General features: G+C 40.5%; 1 protein-coding gene across 1 annotated transcript in view; it reads right to left on the bottom strand.

Annotated features, from left to right (window-relative positions):
• Window positions 1-18,912, bottom strand: part of POPDC1 (popeye domain cAMP effector 1) — a gene marked incomplete at its 3' end in the record, with an annotated part of 38,366 nt that extends 19,454 nt beyond the window's left edge. Inside the window, exons 1-6 of the mRNA XM_082855575.1 lie at window positions 18,838-18,912; window positions 14,703-14,939; window positions 12,431-12,555; window positions 9,598-9,785; window positions 8,771-8,879; window positions 709-876 (exon numbers count right to left, since the gene is read on the bottom strand). Of these exons, the coding sequence (XP_082711701.1) occupies window positions 709-876; window positions 8,771-8,879; window positions 9,598-9,785; window positions 12,431-12,555; window positions 14,703-14,928 (816 nt within the window). The 5' untranslated portion in view covers window positions 14,929-14,939; window positions 18,838-18,912. The remainder of the gene's footprint in view (window positions 1-708; window positions 877-8,770; window positions 8,880-9,597; window positions 9,786-12,430; window positions 12,556-14,702; window positions 14,940-18,837) is intronic.
• Between the last annotated feature and the right edge of the window lie 823 nt (window positions 18,913-19,735).

The raw sequence follows: 19,735 nt of genomic DNA, 5'->3' as shown, positions 1-19,735 counted from the left end.
TGATAACTGCCTTCACCAAGATGACTCGAAGAGCGCACACACCCATACTCATAGTCCCTGGAGAACAGTACTTATCACGGAAACAAGGTTTGCAAGTTCTCTTCTGTAATCATTTTAATTTCCTTCTAAGCAAATGTGGGGAAGTGGAGATCAAACTGCAAATCGTTGGAGATCTAGACAGCTCCGAAATTCCTAACCGAATGGACGCAGGCTTCCATCCCATACCTCTCGTCACTTATGGGCGTTCTGGGAGGGTACCTGACCAGTAGAATGTGCAAGACTGGAAAACACAGGGTTAAAAAGCCAACCTCCTGCTTGCTGGGGCTGATCAGCATTTATCAGTCTGCAACCTCCCCCTGCCCCGCCTTCCATGGTCTATACCACTGCCTAGTTCTTCCATTCATTTATCATCTTCCTTAGATTGCTTGAAAGACTCTTTCTTTATGAAGAGGTTAGCACCTCATCACCACAAGTGGAGGTCCCTGACATTCACAGACACCTCACCAGGTCATGGAAAATATAATAATTGCATAATATTTCCTCACGCTTGAGAAATGATTCCCTGAAGGGTCTCTAAATTACAAGCATCCCCACTTCACTTAACATATGACTAATTAATGAAGATTCAGGAAAATATATATTGCATAAAAGGAGATATACCTAACTATACATATGTATTTAACAAAACAGACTCAGAAAAACACTTACTTTATCATTTAAGGTGGGATCATTCAATGAGTAGAGCTTATTTGTAATGTCTTTTCCTATAAGATACCTAAATATTTCATATAGGAAAGGCTCTGATTCCAGAAAGTAAGTTAATCTTTCTCTTGACCAGCATAAAAATCTACAGTTATCATCTGCAATAATGGTGACCTGCCAAAGAAACAGAGAGAAAAATGTGTATGAATTATGATGTTAGTAACTTGGGGGGAGGGAAGAGTAGAATAATTTAGTGGATATTATCATAGCAATGCTTTGTCATATTAGTTAAAATAAGATCCATACACACTCGCTTCTATAACTAAGTATAACATTACATTTAAAACCAAGCAATCTGTAGACTAAATGGAAGCAAAGTCTTCAAGTTTTGTTGTTCTGTTTTGTGAGGTCTGGTGATAGAAGAATGGCCACCGTGTCAATAGCACTGCTACACAGTGTGCTAGACTGATGTCTCAATTGGACGTACAATTTATGGCGAAATATTTCTTTATATCCAGATAATTATACTAGAGAATGAGAAAGCAGACTCACGTGAATTGGTTTTAGGGCCCAGATGGTTACTGATAAATATGGCTAGTAAGGGTCCTTCTCTGGGTCCTTCTGTCATAGGTATTTCTTGAGTGTGACCTACCGAGGGTAGCCCACTGGGGACACACACAGAGATCCCCCAGTTAGCTCAGAACTGGGAAACCATACCTTTTCCTTAAGTGTTATTATGTAGGAAAATGGGAAAGCATTGTAATTGCACTACACAGAATTTAAGTATTCCTTAAATACATCCTCTCTCCAGAGCAAGGGGCCACGCCCTCACTCCAAGTTCAGGGTCAGGACACCCTTCCTCCCATGCAGGTCCTTCTGTCAGCTTCACGTGGCCCTCCCATCACTGAATTCAAGCTCATCCGTGGTCCACTCTCTCTCCTGAGCACCCTGAGGGCAGGGACTGTGCATCTTCATACTGAATGCCTGGCTTCTAACACTGAGTGGTGCTCAGTGCAGGTTTACTGATGAAGAAATTAACATATGAACACAAATACTGTTGAAGGCAAAAACGATTTTTACATCTTCAACATTAAACCCAATGCTTGTCCAAGTGGGAGGTTAATAAACGTTTCTAAATTGACATGAAGTCATATCTGGGCTCAGAGCAAAGATTTCCAAAGGAGCTATTTACCCTTTGTTAGTAAAAAAATTAAACATATTTCAGATGACAAGGAGGTATTTATGTCTACTAGGAGAGAAAACAGAAAACCCAGCTTCTCTCCTTATGTCAGTGGTTGAAATCTGACCTTTAGTAAATGAGAGGGTTTGGCTACAAAACGTGGGTCAGTGTTCCTAGACCCCCAAACCAAACACATTGGGATTTAAGAAATGCATCAGCAGCTCTATGGCTCCGTAAAACACTAAATTTCATTTATTCTTTCAACATACATTGTTAGGCTCGTACTTTATGTCAGACACGGTTCAAGGCACCGAGGTTACCATTGTGAACAAAAAAGCCAAGATCCTTGCCCTGTGATGCTTACATTCCAGTGGTGGAAGCCGATGATGAATAAAGAAATGTGACAATCTCAGGTGGCAGTAAGTGTTTTGACAAATACAGCACAGGGGAAAATGGTAGAGAATGAGTAGGAAATGACAGGTACACATAATGCCACTCACTTTAAGTATGTATTGTACTTTAACATTTAAAGTGCTTTTACATCTATCATGTAAGCAGGTCCTTAAAATTGCCTTTGAGGTAAGACGGATAAGATTCTTCCTCATTTTTCAGATGCCAGATGAGAAGCACCAGGGGGCTTCCTTGCTGGTGCAGAGGCTAAGAATCTGCCTGCTGATGCAGGGGACACGGGTTCGATCTCTGGTCCGGGAAGATCTCACATGCCGCGGAGCAACTAAGCCCGTGCGCCACAACTACTGAGCCTGCGCTCTAGAGCCCACAAGCTGCAACTACCAAGCCTGCGGGCCACAACTACTGAAGTCCGGGCGCCTAGAGCCTGTGCTCCGCAACAAGAGAAAGAAGCCACCGCAATGAGAAGCCTGCACACTGCAACAAAGAGTAGCCCATGCTCGCCGCAACCAGAGAAAGCCCGCGTGTAGCAACGAAGACCCAACGCGGCCATAAATAAGTAAATAAATAAATTTATAAATTTATAAAAAAACAAATGAGAAGCACCACAAAACTTAGGCAGGTACACATGTTAATGAATGGTGGAGTGAGCACTGCTGACTTCCAGCCCAGGCATATTTTTCCACCAGGCCAAACCCTACCCAATGTGTCCTAGATTCATCAAGACAGTCACAGAGAAAGGCATTTGGTGAAGTGACCACAAGGCTGACTCACCATCAAGAGTCCTGCATACAAAGAACAGCTGAACACGATGTCCTTTGTAGTGGAGGAAGCTGATAATAAGTAAAGACATGTGACCAAGGGGAAAAAAAAGATTTAAAGAAGTATAAGGTCAAGTATAAGGTCAAGAGCCATATAACCAGTCCTGAGGAGTTCCCAGAGATAGTAGGAGATGGGCACGCAAACAGAAGGCAACCAAGTAACATTCTAGAGGAGCAATTAGAGAAAGTGAGCACCGGGCACACACAGTGGCCCAGTCCGGCACCCAAGCGTTGAAGAAAGGGTTAGGAATGTTGAGGTCCCTTCATTTTGCACAGATGTCATCCATGCCTTTGGAAGATACAGTTCATGAACAGTGGGGGAAGAAGTTAAAAGAGGAGTTGGAAATCATCCAAGAAAAGAAGTCGTCGTTGCACTTAGGTGATGTATATGCATTTAACTTTTCTTCAACCATTTTAATAACCTCAAGTTGCCCTGAGGCAATAATACTTTCAAAATGATACTATAATTTGCTTAGCCACCATTTCCTATATTTTTTAAAATGTCTTTTAAAAATTGAAGTATAGTAGGGCTTCCCTGGTGGCGCAGTGGTTGAGAGTCCGCCTGCCAATGCAGGGGACACGGGTTCGTGCCCCAGTCTGGGAAGATCCCACATGCCACGGAGCGGCTGGGCGCGTGAGCCATGGCCGCTGAGCCTGCGCATCGGAGCCTGTGCTCCGCAACGGGAGAGGCCACAACAGTGAGAGGCCCGCGTACCGCAAAAAAAGAAAAAAACAATAATTGAAGTATAGTTGATTTACAGTGTTTCAGGTATACAGCAAAGGGATTCATTTATACATATATATATATATATCTCCTTTTTCAGATTCTTTTCCATAATAGGTTATTACAACATATTGAATACAGTTCCTTGTGCTATATAGTAGGTCCTTGTTGTTTATCTACTTTATATACAGTAGGAAGCCACTTATTTTATTGAAGTATAGTTGATTTACAATGTTAACTTCTGCTGTACAGCAAAGTGATTCAGTTATACATATATATTCTTTTTTAATATTCTTTTCCTTTATTGTTTATCATAGGATACTGAATATAGTTCTCTGTGCTCTACAGTAGAACCTTGCTGCTTATCCATTCTATATATAATAGCTTACATCTACTCACCCCAGCCTCCCACTCCATCCCTCCCCCAACCCCCTCCTGCTTGGCAACCACAAGTCTGTTCTCTATGTCTGTGAGTCTGTTTCTGTTTCATAGATAGGTTCATTTGTGTCATATTTTAGATTCTGCATATAAGTGATATATTGGTATTTGTCTTTCTCTTTCTGACTTCCTTCACTTAGTGTGATAATCTCTAGTTTCATTCATGTTGCTGGAAATGGCGTTATTTCATTATTTTTTATGACTGAGTAGTATTCCATTGTATATATGTACCACATCTTCTTTATCCATTCATCTGTTGATGGACATTTAGGTTGTTTCCATGTCTTGGCTATTGTGAATAATGCTGCAATGAACATTGGGGTGCATGTATCTTTTTGAATTATAGTTTTGTCTGGATATATGCCCAGGAGTGGGACTGCTGGATCATATGGTAATTCTATTTTTAGTTTTCTAAGGAACCTCCATACTGTTTCCCACAGTGGCTGCACCAACTTACATTCCCACCAACAGTGTAGGAGGGTTCCCTTTTCTCCACACCCTCTCCAGCATTTGTTATTTATAGACTTTTTAATGGTGGCCATTCTGACTGGTGTAAGGTGGTACCTCATTATAGTTTTGATTTGCATTTCCCTAATAATTAACGATGTTGAACATCTTTTCATGTGCCTATTGGCCATCTGTATTTCTTCTTTGGAGAAATGTCTATTTAGGTCTTCTGCCCATTTTTCGATTGGGTTTTTTGTTGTTGTTGAGTTGTATGAGCTGTTTGTATATTTTGGAAATTAAGCCCTTGTCGGTCGCATCGTTTGCAAATATTTTCTCCCATTCCGTAGGTTGTCTTTTCAGTCTGTTTGTGGTTTCCTTTGCTGTGCCAAAGCTTGTAAGTTTGATTAGGTGCCATTTGTTGATTTTTATTTTTATTTCTATTGCCTTGGGAGACTGACCTAAGAAAACATTGATACAATTTATGTCAGAGAATGTTTTGCCTATGATTTCTTCTAAGAGTCTTATGGTGGCATGTCTCATGTTTAAGTCTTTAAGCCATTTTGAGTTTATTTTTGTGTATGGTCAGAGGGTGTGTTCTGACTTCATTGATTTACATGCGACTAGGCAACCATTTCTTATTGATGGTGGAAAACGATTTTAAACCTGTTAAAATTATTATCCAATTTAAATGTAGTAACAATATTCAAATAGTAAGCTGTACCTACAGTATGTATGAGTCTTACAAGTCCCTAAGAGCAGGCATTTAGCTGGAAGCAGGTAGTTAGCATATCGACTGAGGTCATTTCAGTGGATAGCTAATGCTTCATTACTGTCAAATAGATTTACTTAATGATTTCCTGTTACAACAGTCAAGTGAAACATATCTTTAATGAAGAATTTTTATGATGCAATCTAGGAATTTTTAAAGCTTCCATGAAATACATTTGCTTCTTAGGTTATTAGGGTACCTCAGCAGTGCCATGCTTGAGTTCTTGTGAAGAATTTCACAGAAGAAATAAAAGCAAACACGGTAATGGAAGACACAAAAGAATTTCTCTCAGGTAGGGAATTAGACTAAGCGTTTGTAACCGGGTTTGCTGTGATTGCCTCAAAGGCGCTGGATTAGTCCCAAACCAATCCTACGCCCTTACATAATGAAAAGACCTTATCAAGAAAAAGAGCGTCGGAGGGAATTGCTGAATGTCCTGGAATGGGAATGGCAGTCTGACACTGTGACTGACTGACTGTCCTCAGGGGAGAATTTATTATTTTATTTGTGTACTGCACAAAGTTTCACACACCAGGAACATAAAAATGTCCTGGAGGTGGTCTATTCAGCTAATTCTTACTGAGTTTTCATCTGCACTAAAACACAGCAGAGTCAAGACTGGCAGATTAAATTGCTTTGCAACTTAACCCAAAGATTTACTTAACACTAAGATAAGGTTTTATTTAAAAGCCAGTTATAACTCAGTGTTCATTTATTTCACCAGAGCTTGGACATATGCCTCCAAGACATTCTTCTTCCTTTAAAGTCAGTAAAGGTTTGATTTTCAAGCTTCACAGCGCAGGATGTGCTATTGACTACGGGAAGGCAGCAGCGGGAGGCAAAATCCGAAAGAAGAATGGAAATGGCAAAGCTCGCTGGACACGAAACTGTACAAAGAAGAAACCAGACACAAAAAGCTACCTTGTGTGACAATGATACTCAAGATTCTCCAACAGTTCTAAGCAGCAGCTTGGGTCTGTAAGTACTAACACAGCACCTACGGGGCAGCTGGAAGTTTAGAGTCGTCGTCTCAGCTCTGTCACTCTGCCGGTCACCACGATTACCGCACATTCCTGAACAACATTCACTGTGTAATCTCAAGGGACAGTCATCGAGTCCACTTGCTTCCTTTCCTCCTTTCACCCTACGGTAGAATTCAGTAGCACCCCTACCAAAGAATGAATTTAAAGAAAGAAAAATGCAAAGGAAGCGGCTCCTTGTCAGAACACTTGTAACTGTTCAGAGTTAGAGAAAAATGAGATTAGCAGGTAAGAAGGCATGTGGACGGAGACGTCTGGCCACTGACTCTCAGGTGTAAATGCCACTGGCACAGATAGCGAAAAGTTGGTCCTGGGAGCACCTGCCAGTTTTCACTGCGAACTCGCTTCAGGAAGAGGCAATATACTCCTACACAGATGTGCAACAGCTATTTTTACTGTTGAGTATCTGCCAGTAGGAACATTTGGTAAATAATCAAAACAGAATCTTTCCCGAGGGCTTACTCTGATGGGAATCTGCTCCAGCTGTACAGGAGACAGTCTCGATGATGCCAGGGTAGGTTTTACCCATTGACCCATCAGGAAATGCCACACCAGACTCTATGCCGAGAAAAGCTGACTAGTCTTCGGAAAGACTGAATAAATAGCCTTCACTCAGCTAAGGTACCTCGAGTTTGATCATGTTTTTAGAAACGAGGAACATTTCTCAACTACCGAATCCCAATCCCTAGTCCCCAAGAAGAAAAAGAACTGTGACCAGTGGCAGAAATGCCTTTCTTGTTGTTAATTTAATTATAACTATAACATAATTTGAAGTCCGGTGGAAAAGACAGTACATGTTATATCCCAGGGGCTATGTGCTTCTGGAAACAGAGGAGGTTCAGTTCCCACCTTTTCCCCAAATGCCAGTCTCTTCAGGATTATATGAAACTGAGCTATTGTGTAAAACCACTTGCTACTATAAAGAGAGAAATGGATGCAGCAGATAAATGTTGGGCTTTGGAAGAAGAAATTGTAAGGTGGTCAGAGGAAAGAGGGAGAGAGAAAAGAAGTGGCCCTGTGCCAGTTTGTAGATGGTGGTGATTAAAGATACTATAAGAATAAACCTCAGTGCAGAGCTGACCCTTGAAAACGCAAGGGAAAGTGTAAATGAGGGGAGACAGGGCACAGCAGCTGCTTACTCCTCTGTCTTAAGCTCAGTGAGCTTGCAGCCAGCACTGCAGCCAGGTGGTAAATTTATATGAGACCTTCTAGTAAATGCACATAACTTTAACCAGGTATGTTGTTACTCAGGCCAGTTACTCAGGCAGGGTAGGAGCAGGGCAGGCCTGACAGCATTGTAAATAAACTTAAGTAGTGTCTGTGAATGTGCCCTTTTATCTCCATGTGGCATCCCAAATTGTGTGGCATTTCAGAATAAGACTCAAAGATAAGATTCTGTCATCAAGAAACACTGATTTTTTTCCTCCCTCAGGTGATAGCATCCCCTTCTATTCCATTTCCTACCTAAATACATTTACCCTCCGGCTCATAAGAAAACCTGTTCTCAGGATATTTCCTTACTTCTGTTTATCTAGAGACTGAGACTAAAGGAAACTCTCACCCATTTTCTTGGTTACTCTCCTAACAATAATCAGGGGAATAAAAAAGGAGAGCTGGACACTCGCAGAAAGAATCAGAACAAAGTGCAACATAATGGAGCACTTTTTTTAAGATACAAAAAAGAATGAGGCTAAGTAGTCATGTTCAAATTATTGTAATTGTGAAGAACTTCATTCTTTGCCCTTAAACATATTCATTAAATTTAAAAGAGTAAAGTCGTTACAGTTTTTTTTCATAAGGATTAACAAAGTAGGTTCTCTAGGGCAAAGTCAGTTTTCTGTTTTTCCCCAATAAAAGTAACCAATTACATGTTTTAAGAACACTGATTATCTATAATTGACATTTTCCTTTTTTCTCATAACAAGAGCATTAGATGTTCTCTATGGAGAAATCATAAAAATTCAAATAAGCAAAAAGGAAGAACACAAAAAAGCAATCAAACTCACAACCCAGAAATAACAGTGTTAACACAATGGCTAAATCAGGATAGATCTTTCTAGACCTCTTCCTGTGTACACATACACACTACTTTAAGGTTTACAAAAATGGGGTCATACTGTATGTTCCGTATGGTAATCTCTTCTTTCAGTAAATCATGGCCACTTTCCCATCCATATCCTTTGGATTTTGAATGAGACATTAACTAGTTTCAATCTTCTTAAAAATCATGCCAAAACATACCTGGAATTTTTCACCTTTGTGCATCTGGGTTGATCTAAATTCAGGAGAATCTATAAAGGCACAGGGGTAAATATTATGCAGAAAGTGTCCTCGATAGGAGACCTTCATTCTGATAACAGAAATTAGTGTTAATAAATGCATAATAATCCACACATAATGTGACAAGCCTTAAAATCTCCATAATCTTATGGGTTTGTATTTTGTAAAATTTTAAAGACCCCCCCCCAGGTGACTGACATAATTAAAAAGCCCTTCCTGAGGCACAAGTATTAATTTCAAAGTAAATTTCAACAAGGGAAAAAAAGTGTCCGTATTGAAGAAGACATGTGCCTTCCAATGGTTATCATTGCTGTTATAGCTGGAGTGACCATATAATTAATTACTCAAACTGGGACACTTTTGAGAGGGAACAGACACTGGCTGTCTCCCCAGGAGACTGATATTCCTAGAAGTTGTGTTTCTGTGATGTTCAAAAAATTAAGCAAGTCACCTCTGAGACACGCATAAGCTCCTTAAATTTTAACGCCCAATTTAAACCTATTACAATTCTGCCTCATTAAATTTAAATAAAATTTCCAAAAAAGTTGAAAACTTCACAAATGAAAACCCTGACATCAACAAGATTCACAGCAATAAATTCTACATAATTTTACCATGTTGCTCTGTAATATTCTAAAATGCAGTTGTCTGATGAAAATTCACCACCAACCAGCACTGTGATCACTTCCTTCATTGGTCAGCAACATTTCCTTTCATTCATTTCCCACCCAGAAGCCAGAAGAGGATTCCAGGCAAACGAAGCATTTCGATTTCCACAGAGCACTTACTTTCCCTTCAGGAGAATACTCAGACGGTCGTCAACTGAGGTTATATCCTCTGCAGCATAGGTCTCGCCCTTTTTCAATGTTTGGATCATGCAAAACTGTCCAGTTAATCTTTTGAACAAATCTGGAGGCACACGGAGTGGTTCAAACAATCGATGGTAGATGCTTTTGAGTTCCTTTTCGATTTTTACCTGAAAGGCAGCAGTGAGCAGATGCCACAGTAACACAGCAACACCAAAACATTGGCTTCTGTGGTCTAAATAGGGATTTTGAGAATAAACAAATCTGCAATGGATGCCATCACCCTTCTGAGTGTTGGTCAATGGAATCTGACACAGAAGAGTAAGTGGTGATGTAAATTTAGACGCCGAAAGGGCACTTTTGCAGTTAAACGGAACCCTGTGAGCATATGGTGAAGATCTGCACCATTGATTACATCTCTTTCTATGCGCTACCAAGCAACCGTGGAGGTTTCGAATGCTGTCACAACATTCACCTTGCCAATCTTAGCATTTCCTCTAAACAACGTAAAACCTTTTCATTTTTAGAATACTTTTGTTTCACAGAAGGAAATTACACTAACTTTGAAATATTACAGCAAGAAAATAAGTACATAAATTAGGAATCAACTTGGAAACAAATTTATGAGGATACATACATTAAACACTTTTTCTATATATAATTATTAGCTAATGAGTTAATATAGGAAAGCAAACATCCACAGCTGCAACTGCTGCTTCTCATTTATTCTGTAGCAAAGTGAAGAGTAAAAAAGTTTCCATGTAGTAGTCTCATCCTGAGCTACCATAATCTCGGTAGAACAGAGAACCCACTGGCCAGTAAGGCTGGATGCTAGAGGGAGGGAAAGCAAAATGGCTCAATCACCTCTGCTGTCAGACTATTCAAGGCCCGGGTCAAGCCCCATCTTTGCACCCAGCATTAGTCTGGGGAATATGTACAGCATGTGAATGAACTCTGGGGTTCAAATGATTGTCCGTCTCAATGAAATCTACAGTAGCCATACCATGAAGCTTACAGACGCAGATGACCAGGGCTGCTCAGATGTCACTGCAGCCTTTGCAATGCTCTCACTTGGCCTGCTGTTTCATTTGAACGAAGTACTAGCATTTATATTTTTCAAAAAGGTGGGTTTATTGTCAGAGAAGAAACAAAAGCACAGATACTAAGTGATTTACTTACCTGGTGCTACCATCACATCAGCAACTTCTGAATCTTATGTTCAGAACTTGGGGTTCTAGTAAGTTCTGATATTCAGAAGCTGAAATCCTTATCATTATTATCATCTACCTTCTCCACTCCACAGCTCTCATAACGAGTGTTTAAAATAATTCACAAATCTGTCTCACTTCCGGCATGCACACTAGCCAATGTGGCACAGCAATGAACATGCAAACTGAAAAACTGACTCATATTCATAATCTGCTCATCCTGCAAGTCTTAGCTCAAGTCCCAGTTCCTTCATGAAGCCCTCTTAATTCTTCTCTTTGAAAGCATCCACTTATCAAATGTTTTCTTGAGCATCAATTAAGTGCTAACCATGCTTGGCAGGAACCGGGAATACAACAGTAATTATGGTAGATGATATTATTGTTTCCAGCTATTTGCTGCTTCCACCCCCGTCAGAGGATCATATATCCTCTTATCCTATCCTACCCCCACATCATCAGGCTTGGTCATGTCATTTGCTTTGGCCAGTGAAATGGGAGCAGAAGTTTTAAGAAACATTGGGTGTTTCTTTTGTTCCCTTATATTTTTCTCTCTGCCATGAGAATGCATGTCCAAATAGAACCTGCTGCTTCAGCAGAGACCCTGAAATGAAGAAGACACATGGAATAGAATCACAGCTGCCAAAGTCCATATATTAGGTTGGTAAGGAAAAAAACCTGTTGCTATTATAAGGCACTGAGACTATCAGATTGTTTGTTACACAGCATAATGTAGTGAAAACTGACTAATACAGTACGTAAAACAGACTGGGTTACAATGTTTGAGGAGATGACAGTCTAGTGGAATGCCTATTACATATATCACCTGTATCATCAAAATTATAATTTCCTATGAATTATCTTGTTTTCTAATAGTTTTCTATGTGCATGTCTGGCCTTGAACATAAGACTAGAGCAAGCATGTTATCTTTTACTTTACTGAATATTTGTATGTGCTTTGGACAGTCAACAAACAGCTGTGGAGTGATTTCTAGGAGCCATGCTATTTTCCTATTCTGTTTACATCTGTTTGTTCTTGGTATGACCAAGGAAATACAACAAGGAGTGGAAAAGAAAAAGTTAAAGACTAGTGTTTTCGTAACAACTCACCAAAAATGGTGATTTCCTTAAATGAGTATTTTGGACATAAGAAAAAAAACAGCTATTACATTTTAAAAAATATCATGAAAAAATAGCATAAGCTATTTGTAAATCATTAGCAAATTCATGGAAGTTGTCTCTGAGCACTTAATTTTATAACAAGGCAAAGATTTTCCAGAGTGACATTTGAATATCAATAGGCAAAATAAATAATGAAGTTAGATGACTAAAAAGAGAGAATACTGTCATGTTCTCTCATGTCTAAATTGCCCTAATGATTAAAGACGTTTTAAAAACTCGTTGGTAGAACAAATTTCGTGGTGTTCAAATATTTCACTTTCAGAAAGAAAGTGAAAGTCTTAGAAAGACTTTCATAGAAAGTCTCATCTTCAGAAAAATGATATTAAAGGGCCTAAAGATGTTAGATGCTCATTCTCAGGTCCGAACAAAGTACTTGAAAAGCAACAGCTTTAAAGTCTCTTCTTTATTAATTAATTGTTAGTAATTACCGGTCTTTTCTTGTACAAAAGATATGAAAGATGCAAAATGTTGATCCCCAGGAACACCGAGTTCCAGATCATGATATCCAAGGCACATCGGTAGAGAGTGGCCCAGACGATGTAAAGGGTACATCCTGTTGAATAATGAAGTGGGCATGTTAGGTGTCTAGAGTAGCTTCAGCATGTAGCTTAATGCATTTGTCATCCTCCATGTATAAAATAAACCAAACACATCTTAGAAATACCTAAGACAAATATCACGTTAAGTTACATTTTGGTTTTTGTTTGATTACCAAAACAAACAAAACCAAAACACACTTTGTTGCAGAGAACTTGTAAAGTATAAAAACCATTTTTTAAAGGAGGAAAAACAACTTCATAATTCTGCTACTTAAAGGCAACCGCTATTGCTATTTAATACTTCCTCACAGTCTTTTTGTATTTTTACCTGATGGCAAACCTAAGGAATTCACAATTTAAAACCTATTCTTTTACTTATTGCAGTGATTTTCCCATTTCATTAAAACTCTTCGTATACATAGTTTTTAATGACTGTAATTAATTAAACCATAATTTATTTAACTATCTCCCTCCTGGTAGACAGGTGAAATGTTTTGGCTGTAATTTTTGACAAGTAGCAAAAACAGCTTTATACATAAAAATGTATCTGTTCTTGTGACTGCTTGCTTAGTTACGGTGGATCACCTGACAGTGAGCCAAGGGAATAACTTTATAGGTTTTGATGACACTAAAGAACTGTTTTCTAAGGGGTTTGTGCAAATTTGCAGTTTCTTTTGATCAGTTTTATGATGGGAAAATCAATATATATTTTAAATTTAAAATAAAATTATCAATATCAATTATCAACACAAATATATCAACAGCACATATGCACATAAAAACTAAATCTCCCATTTAAAAAAGTTATTCATTTGCAATTTTAAAATTTCATCAGAATGATTTGGGGCACCTGAATAATAGCCCAAAATATAAAAATTTTAAGGTTCTTTAGGTAATATTGCGTAGCAAATATTGAAGACATGTAAAATCTTATTACTTAAAGGAGACAGGGTAACATAATGGAAGGACTGACTGGGAAGCTGGAGGACCTGAATTATAGTCCTGGTTTGACCACTTTTTCCTAGTCTTAATTTTGGATGAGTCATTTAACTTCTCCAAGGCCTCAGTTTCTTTGTTTATCAAGTGTTGGACTAGGTGATCTCCCTTGGTCTGTTCCATCTCCAAAACTCTGTCTTAAAAGTCATAATTAGCTTTTGCTTTTTACAGGGTGTGGTTTTATTTTTTCACTCAGTACTCTGCTCCTCCTGCTGTAATCCCTACCTGACTCAGAGGTAACAGCCACAGAAGTCCTACAAGCTACCTTCTAGCTACCCTTCTACCACCTTCTTTGACCCCTCCTTGTCATTTGTCATATATTTCAGGCACAATGAGCTACTCTTCGTTCTCCCTCAACATGCTGAATCTCCCTCTCCTCTGTGCCTTTTACCTGGATACCATACACACTCACACTCAGAGAAATCCTTCTCATCCTCCCAAAACCACCTCCAAAGTTGTCTCTTCAGTGGACCCTGGTCTGCCTTTCTGCTGAGCCCATCATGCTGTCCATTTCTCCCTGGCACTGGGTGCACACCTGCATCACAGCATCTGATCTGTCCTATGTGACCGCCCATCTGTTTCTCTCCAGCCCCCAAAAGAGTGTCTTTCTCAAGGATGGGGACTGCATTTGTCAATTTCTGTCTGACATATTACAGGTGCTCAAAAATGCACCTGAATAAATGAATCACCAGGGACATAATCACACAGAGAGTAATCTGTCAAGGATCACTGGCTAAAATAGTAAATTCGATTGTTTTAGTATTTTGATGTGGATTAATTTAACGTGCTTCATCAGGGTTAACAGAGCACACCACCCCCCAAATTTTACTTGAACTATTTTGTCTGGGTAACTGTTTTTGTTCCCTGTGTTGCTTTACTTGCTGCAGCAAGTAAATGCCTATTCAAATAATGATAGTTAAAACTATAGAGTACTTACGATGTGCCAGGCACTACTGTAAGTCAGATATCACACTCACCGAATTCTTACAACCCCAGGAGGTGGTATTTTTACCCTTATTTGACACGTGGGGAAACTGAGGTATAGAAAGTTTATTGACCCAGTTACGCAGTTAACAAGTATGTAAATCCTCTGAAACCCCCAATACAAAGTCCATCTGATGCAAGTTATAGAAAAGTTACATAAAATCTCAGTTAGGTATCTTACCTATAGTTAACATCCCCCTAAGAAGTATCATATGAAGGTGAAGAGTAGTTGGAATAACCAACCCAACTGCAAAAAAAATATTTGCTACATGAAAAACTAGATGATGTATCTCTTTCCAGTTTTCACAAGTGGTCTCATTGGAAGGCACAGGTAGGATAGTTTCTAACTCAGGTGTAAAACCTATTGCAGTTGATTCTGCCAATGGGCTGGACTTGGTATAATTCATCTTGAAAATTCCTATAAAAACAAATAAACAAAAGGACAATCAAAAAATGACAGCTGTATCTTATCACCCCTATGGGTGTTATACCAAAATTATTTCTGAGAACTAAATGTTGGTAAATAGACTTCTCTGGTGGTTATGAATTAGACAGACCTAGGTTCAAATCCCAGCTCTGTCACATATTAAATGTATCTATTTCCTTATCTGTTAAATGATGATAATACTTCATTGACTTTATGAGGAAATGAAATATATAAAATACTTAGCATAGTGCACAACTGTTCTCTTATATATATATATATATATATATATATATATCACTCCATATATCTATATGTTTGTATCTAAACATACTTGGAGGGGGAGAGAGAAATGAGGGAATTAACTATCCTAAAAGACAATCACCAATGTTCATAAACCATAGCTATTACAGTTATTTAGTATAGCTTTCTATCATACTCGCACTAGTGACACTGAATCCAAACACAGGAAAAATAACTAGAAAACACGATTTTTTTAATACCTTCAAAAAATTAACACCTTACTATTTACTATTTGAAGGCTTAGGATATTTGGAAGGCTTTAATTTCATACTCTTGTTAAATCACTAGAGCATACATATATACATTCTAAATTATCATATATGACATAATAAATATATTACTATAATCATTTATATGTACAGAGAGAGTGTTAACATTTACTCCTTTAACTGTCTAAAGATTTACTTTCCCATAAAAATTCTAGTTGGTTGCATCTCACAAATTGAAAAATAGTAAACTTCCAGGTTCCTTATATGGAAGATGGGTCATGAGTATACATTTGACTATTTAATATTAGAATCTGTAGCAAACACATTTCAAAGAATATACATTTTACACATGCTTACATAAACCTTAACACAAAAGGGCACTATTTCCTTACTATATGACCTGTCCTCTCTGGTACTTAAAAAACTCTTTCTATTGTTAATTATACAAATTGGTCCCTGGCAAAAACTATGTAGATTTACAGAATGTGTGAATTGTTCTGTTTCGGGCAAAGAATTCCCAATGGGGACCCAAAATATGTTTAAATTTAATTTAGAAATATGATTTTCTTTCCAAATAAGGTCACACAATAAGCCATATTTTTCCATTTTTTTCTTTTCATCCATCACACTAAAATGAAGGTTTTAGGTGGTAGAATCAATTGGTATCAGGTTGGGCATTTTGAAAGGATGTTAATAAATAAATGTGAAAGAATTCCACATCTCTTAAGATGATAGAAACCTAAACATGCCTAAATTTACAAACTGTGAATGAAATGATCAAGTCAATTAAAGATCTCTTCCCATAATTCTAGAACAGTTCATACATATGAGAAATAGTTGACTTAGATATTGATTTGCTGCAAAAAGGAAAGAAATCATTGAAATTCAGCTACTTTCCAAATTTTATTTTATTGAAGTACAGGTGATGTACAATATTATACAAGTTACAGGTGTATGATATGGTGATTCACAATTTTTAAAGGTTACACTCCATTTATAGTTATTATAAAATATTGGCTGTATTCCCTGTGTTGTACAATATATACTTGTAGCTTATTTCATACATAATAGGTTGTACCTCTTAATCCTCTACCTTCCAAATGTTTGGCTCAATAAAAATACAAACCTATTAGGATGGGGGGAGGAATCATTATTTTAATAACTCAATTTATACAAAGTTTGCTTTCAAGAACCAAATCAGAATTAATCTCATAAGTTTTTCAGAGGGAAAATGATATTAAATGTCCTCTATCACTCATGATGTCAGTATCAGCTTATGCATTAGTATTACATAAGCTAAAAATAACTGCCATTTCTACTGCACTTCAGAATGTGTTTTCATTCCCATTGTCCCATTTGTTCCCCTAACTAACCTGTGTTCTCTACGAGACAGGGACAAAGTCATATTCACCTAAGTATATCGAAGGCCTTTTCTCTGTAGAGAATGCCAGAGGTGAAAGCCATATGGAAGGTACACAAAAATGACAGACATTTTTAGAAATTACTTTTCTGTCTCCCCAAACCTCAGTAGGAAAGATAGGGGAGTGCCAAGCCTGCCTGAGGCTGGGAGAGTCAGGTTCTATACTACAAGCACCAGGGAGCCACATAAGCCAGGGAAAGTCACTTCTGCTCCTTGGGTTGGCTTCTTCCTGGGAATTGAGACAACTGGACTAGATGGTCTTTGAAACCCCTTCAAGTTTTAATAGCCTGTGGCTCTAATAGATATTTATATAGTCAGTTAAGTAATACATATTCCCCCTCACATCCACCTGATTACACCTGTACTGCCAACTAATTCACTGTAATTCAATTTCAGGCTTTTAAAATTTCTCCAACTGGCACTAAAAGTACCAATTTCTGGTCAAGAGAAATGATAGGAAAACTATGATCTACTAACCCAAGAACCAAGGACACGGTGAAAAGAATTTTTAAAAGGTGAGATAATCCTACAACATATTCTGATGCACCACACCTTGTTAAAAATATATGTACAGTCCATATATTTATTTAATTTTCTATATTCAATATATATTGTAGAGTAATTAACATTATATATTATACATATTTTATCTGTATGTTTATATGTCTATTATTTATCTAGGTATACTTATTTATATGTTTGTTTTGAAATGCCAGTAACCTACTGTCAATATATATGGATCGGATCTTGCCAATAAATATGGAAACCTCTTGCTTGCCAAAGGTTTCAGCTTCCTTTGACCACTACTTAATAGATTTATGTGGCTTGCACTGAACTATCCTTATACAGAGAATGAATGAGTCTAACGAGGAAGGTTAGACTGGTAAATTGGTAAACGTTCAGGTTAATTTTGACTAAATCAAGAGAAATTTTCTTTTTCCTCGGAGTCTGATTTCTTAAATTACCTGTTCTAGTTAAGGCCTGTTTATCTATTGCTTTTCAGGTAGGTGTGTGCAGGGCTAAATAGCTAAATGGTGAAACTAACATTAATCCTTCACCAAACTACGCAAATGAAGAAGATAACAGCAGTGAGCAAAAGTCGTGCTCATAGACTAGCGCAATTCATTCCGTGATTCTAACTGAACCTTCGTTTATCTTCGGAATGACAAGGGCACTATGTTGCTAAGAGTCTTTTCGTACTTATTCTTGCTCCAAAGCCAGCAGTTTCTGAGACTTATCTGGCCAACGACACGTTTCCCAAAGCCTCGGAAACGAGGACGCGGGTAGATCTCGGTTTCCCCAGCCATCTGCTCTCCCCAGGCGCCCAGCTCACCTCGCTCCTTAAAGAGGGAAGGTCTGTGTCAACTGGTCTTGATCCGAGGCTCTCGGGCCACGACGGGTGTGCAGTGAGCGCCCTGACCCACCTCGCATTCGCAGCGCCAGGCCAGAGCGCGCGACCCGGTGAGCCCGGCTGCGCGTTGCCTCCGCGTGGGACCCGGAGGCCCTACAGGGGGCGAGGAGGAGCCGTAGTGGGTTCGCGGGCCCGGAGCCCTGTGAGCCTCTCGGGGAGGGGAGAAGCCGAGCTCACCTAGAGCTTGCGGGCAGCAGAGCGCGGGAACCGGCACCCGATGGGGCCCAAGCGCCCGAGGACGCTGGCGCTGCCAGACCCGAGTGGCGGCAGTTGACATCCGAGGGTCTGTGTGACCGCGACGCCCAGACCCAGGGTGAAGGGCGGCTTCCAAGGACAGGGAACCCCGCGAGGGCGCGGCCAGCGAGGAGAGGGCGGGGTTCCCGGCGGCCGGGGAACCGAGAACGGGCAGCCGCCGCCCGGGAGGGCAAAGTTGCTTCCAGTTGAGCAGGGATCTAACTTTCGCTTCCCGATTTAGCCGCGGGAGCTCGAGGCTGCAAATAGCCGGGCGCGTTGTGGGAGCCCGCGGCCGCTGCGCCTCCCGCTCCTTACCTGGCTCGTCCCTGGCGCGGAGCCCGGGCGGTGCTGGCCAAAGTTTGGGGTGGCAGCGGCGGGGCGCAGGGGACACGGACGCGAAGGCTCGACGGGAGCCCGACGCGAAAGCCTCGGCCGATCGGCGGGTCGGGAGGCTGCTCGGCCGGTGCCGGGTCCCCGCGTCCGCAGCGGCTTTGACTAAAATAGGCATCACGGCAGCTGCGGCCGGGGCTGGGGCCGCACAGCGCACGCGCCCAGCGTCCCGGCTCCCCCCGGCGGGCGGAGTCCCGGGCCTCGGCCAGGACTCCCCGCCCCGCTGCTCCAAGTCCGCCGCCGCGTCTGCACAAGCGTGGTCCCGTTTGAAGCACCCGCTTCTTTCTTTCCTGGTTTCCTCTCTACTTCTCGGTTCTGTCCTAGTTTGGGCACGAGTGGGAGACGGGCAACAACTTGGGGCCAGCGGCGTTGGCTGCTCAGCCTCATGGGGATAACTCGAGCAGTCGGGTCCCAGGAGGGAGAGAAATTAGAAGGAGAAATGAAAACTAGAATCATTTCCCCACAAAGTCGAACGACCCACTCGCATAACTCCTTTCTGGGACAGTCGCCCGCATCTCAGCACAAGCCGGAAGGACCGGGAGAGAGCGCAACTCGGCGTCTGAGCCTGGCGGCGGAGGCTGGCGGTTTGGTCCACACCGACGCGAGACTGCGCCCTCGGGGACCCGGCGAGGGGCCAGAGCAAGCCCGCCCTGCTGCTGCGGGGGCCACGCGGGAGAGACCTTCGACACGAGCCGCGGTTTTGTTCCCATGGAAGAAGGTACTTATCCGAAATTTGCATTCCCGTGGCCGTCCCTGGCCCTCCACTCTAGGCGAAGCCCCACCCGGAGGTTGCCACGTGAATTTGGCAGATTTGGGACCCTGA

The sequence above is a fragment of the Leucopleurus acutus genome, assembly GCF_964270905.1.
Source record: "Leucopleurus acutus genome assembly, chromosome: 15".
NCBI lineage: Eukaryota > Metazoa > Chordata > Mammalia > Artiodactyla > Delphinidae > Leucopleurus > Leucopleurus acutus.
The sequence above is the reverse complement of the archived record's forward strand: the minus strand, read 5'-3'. Positions and strand labels throughout refer to the sequence as shown.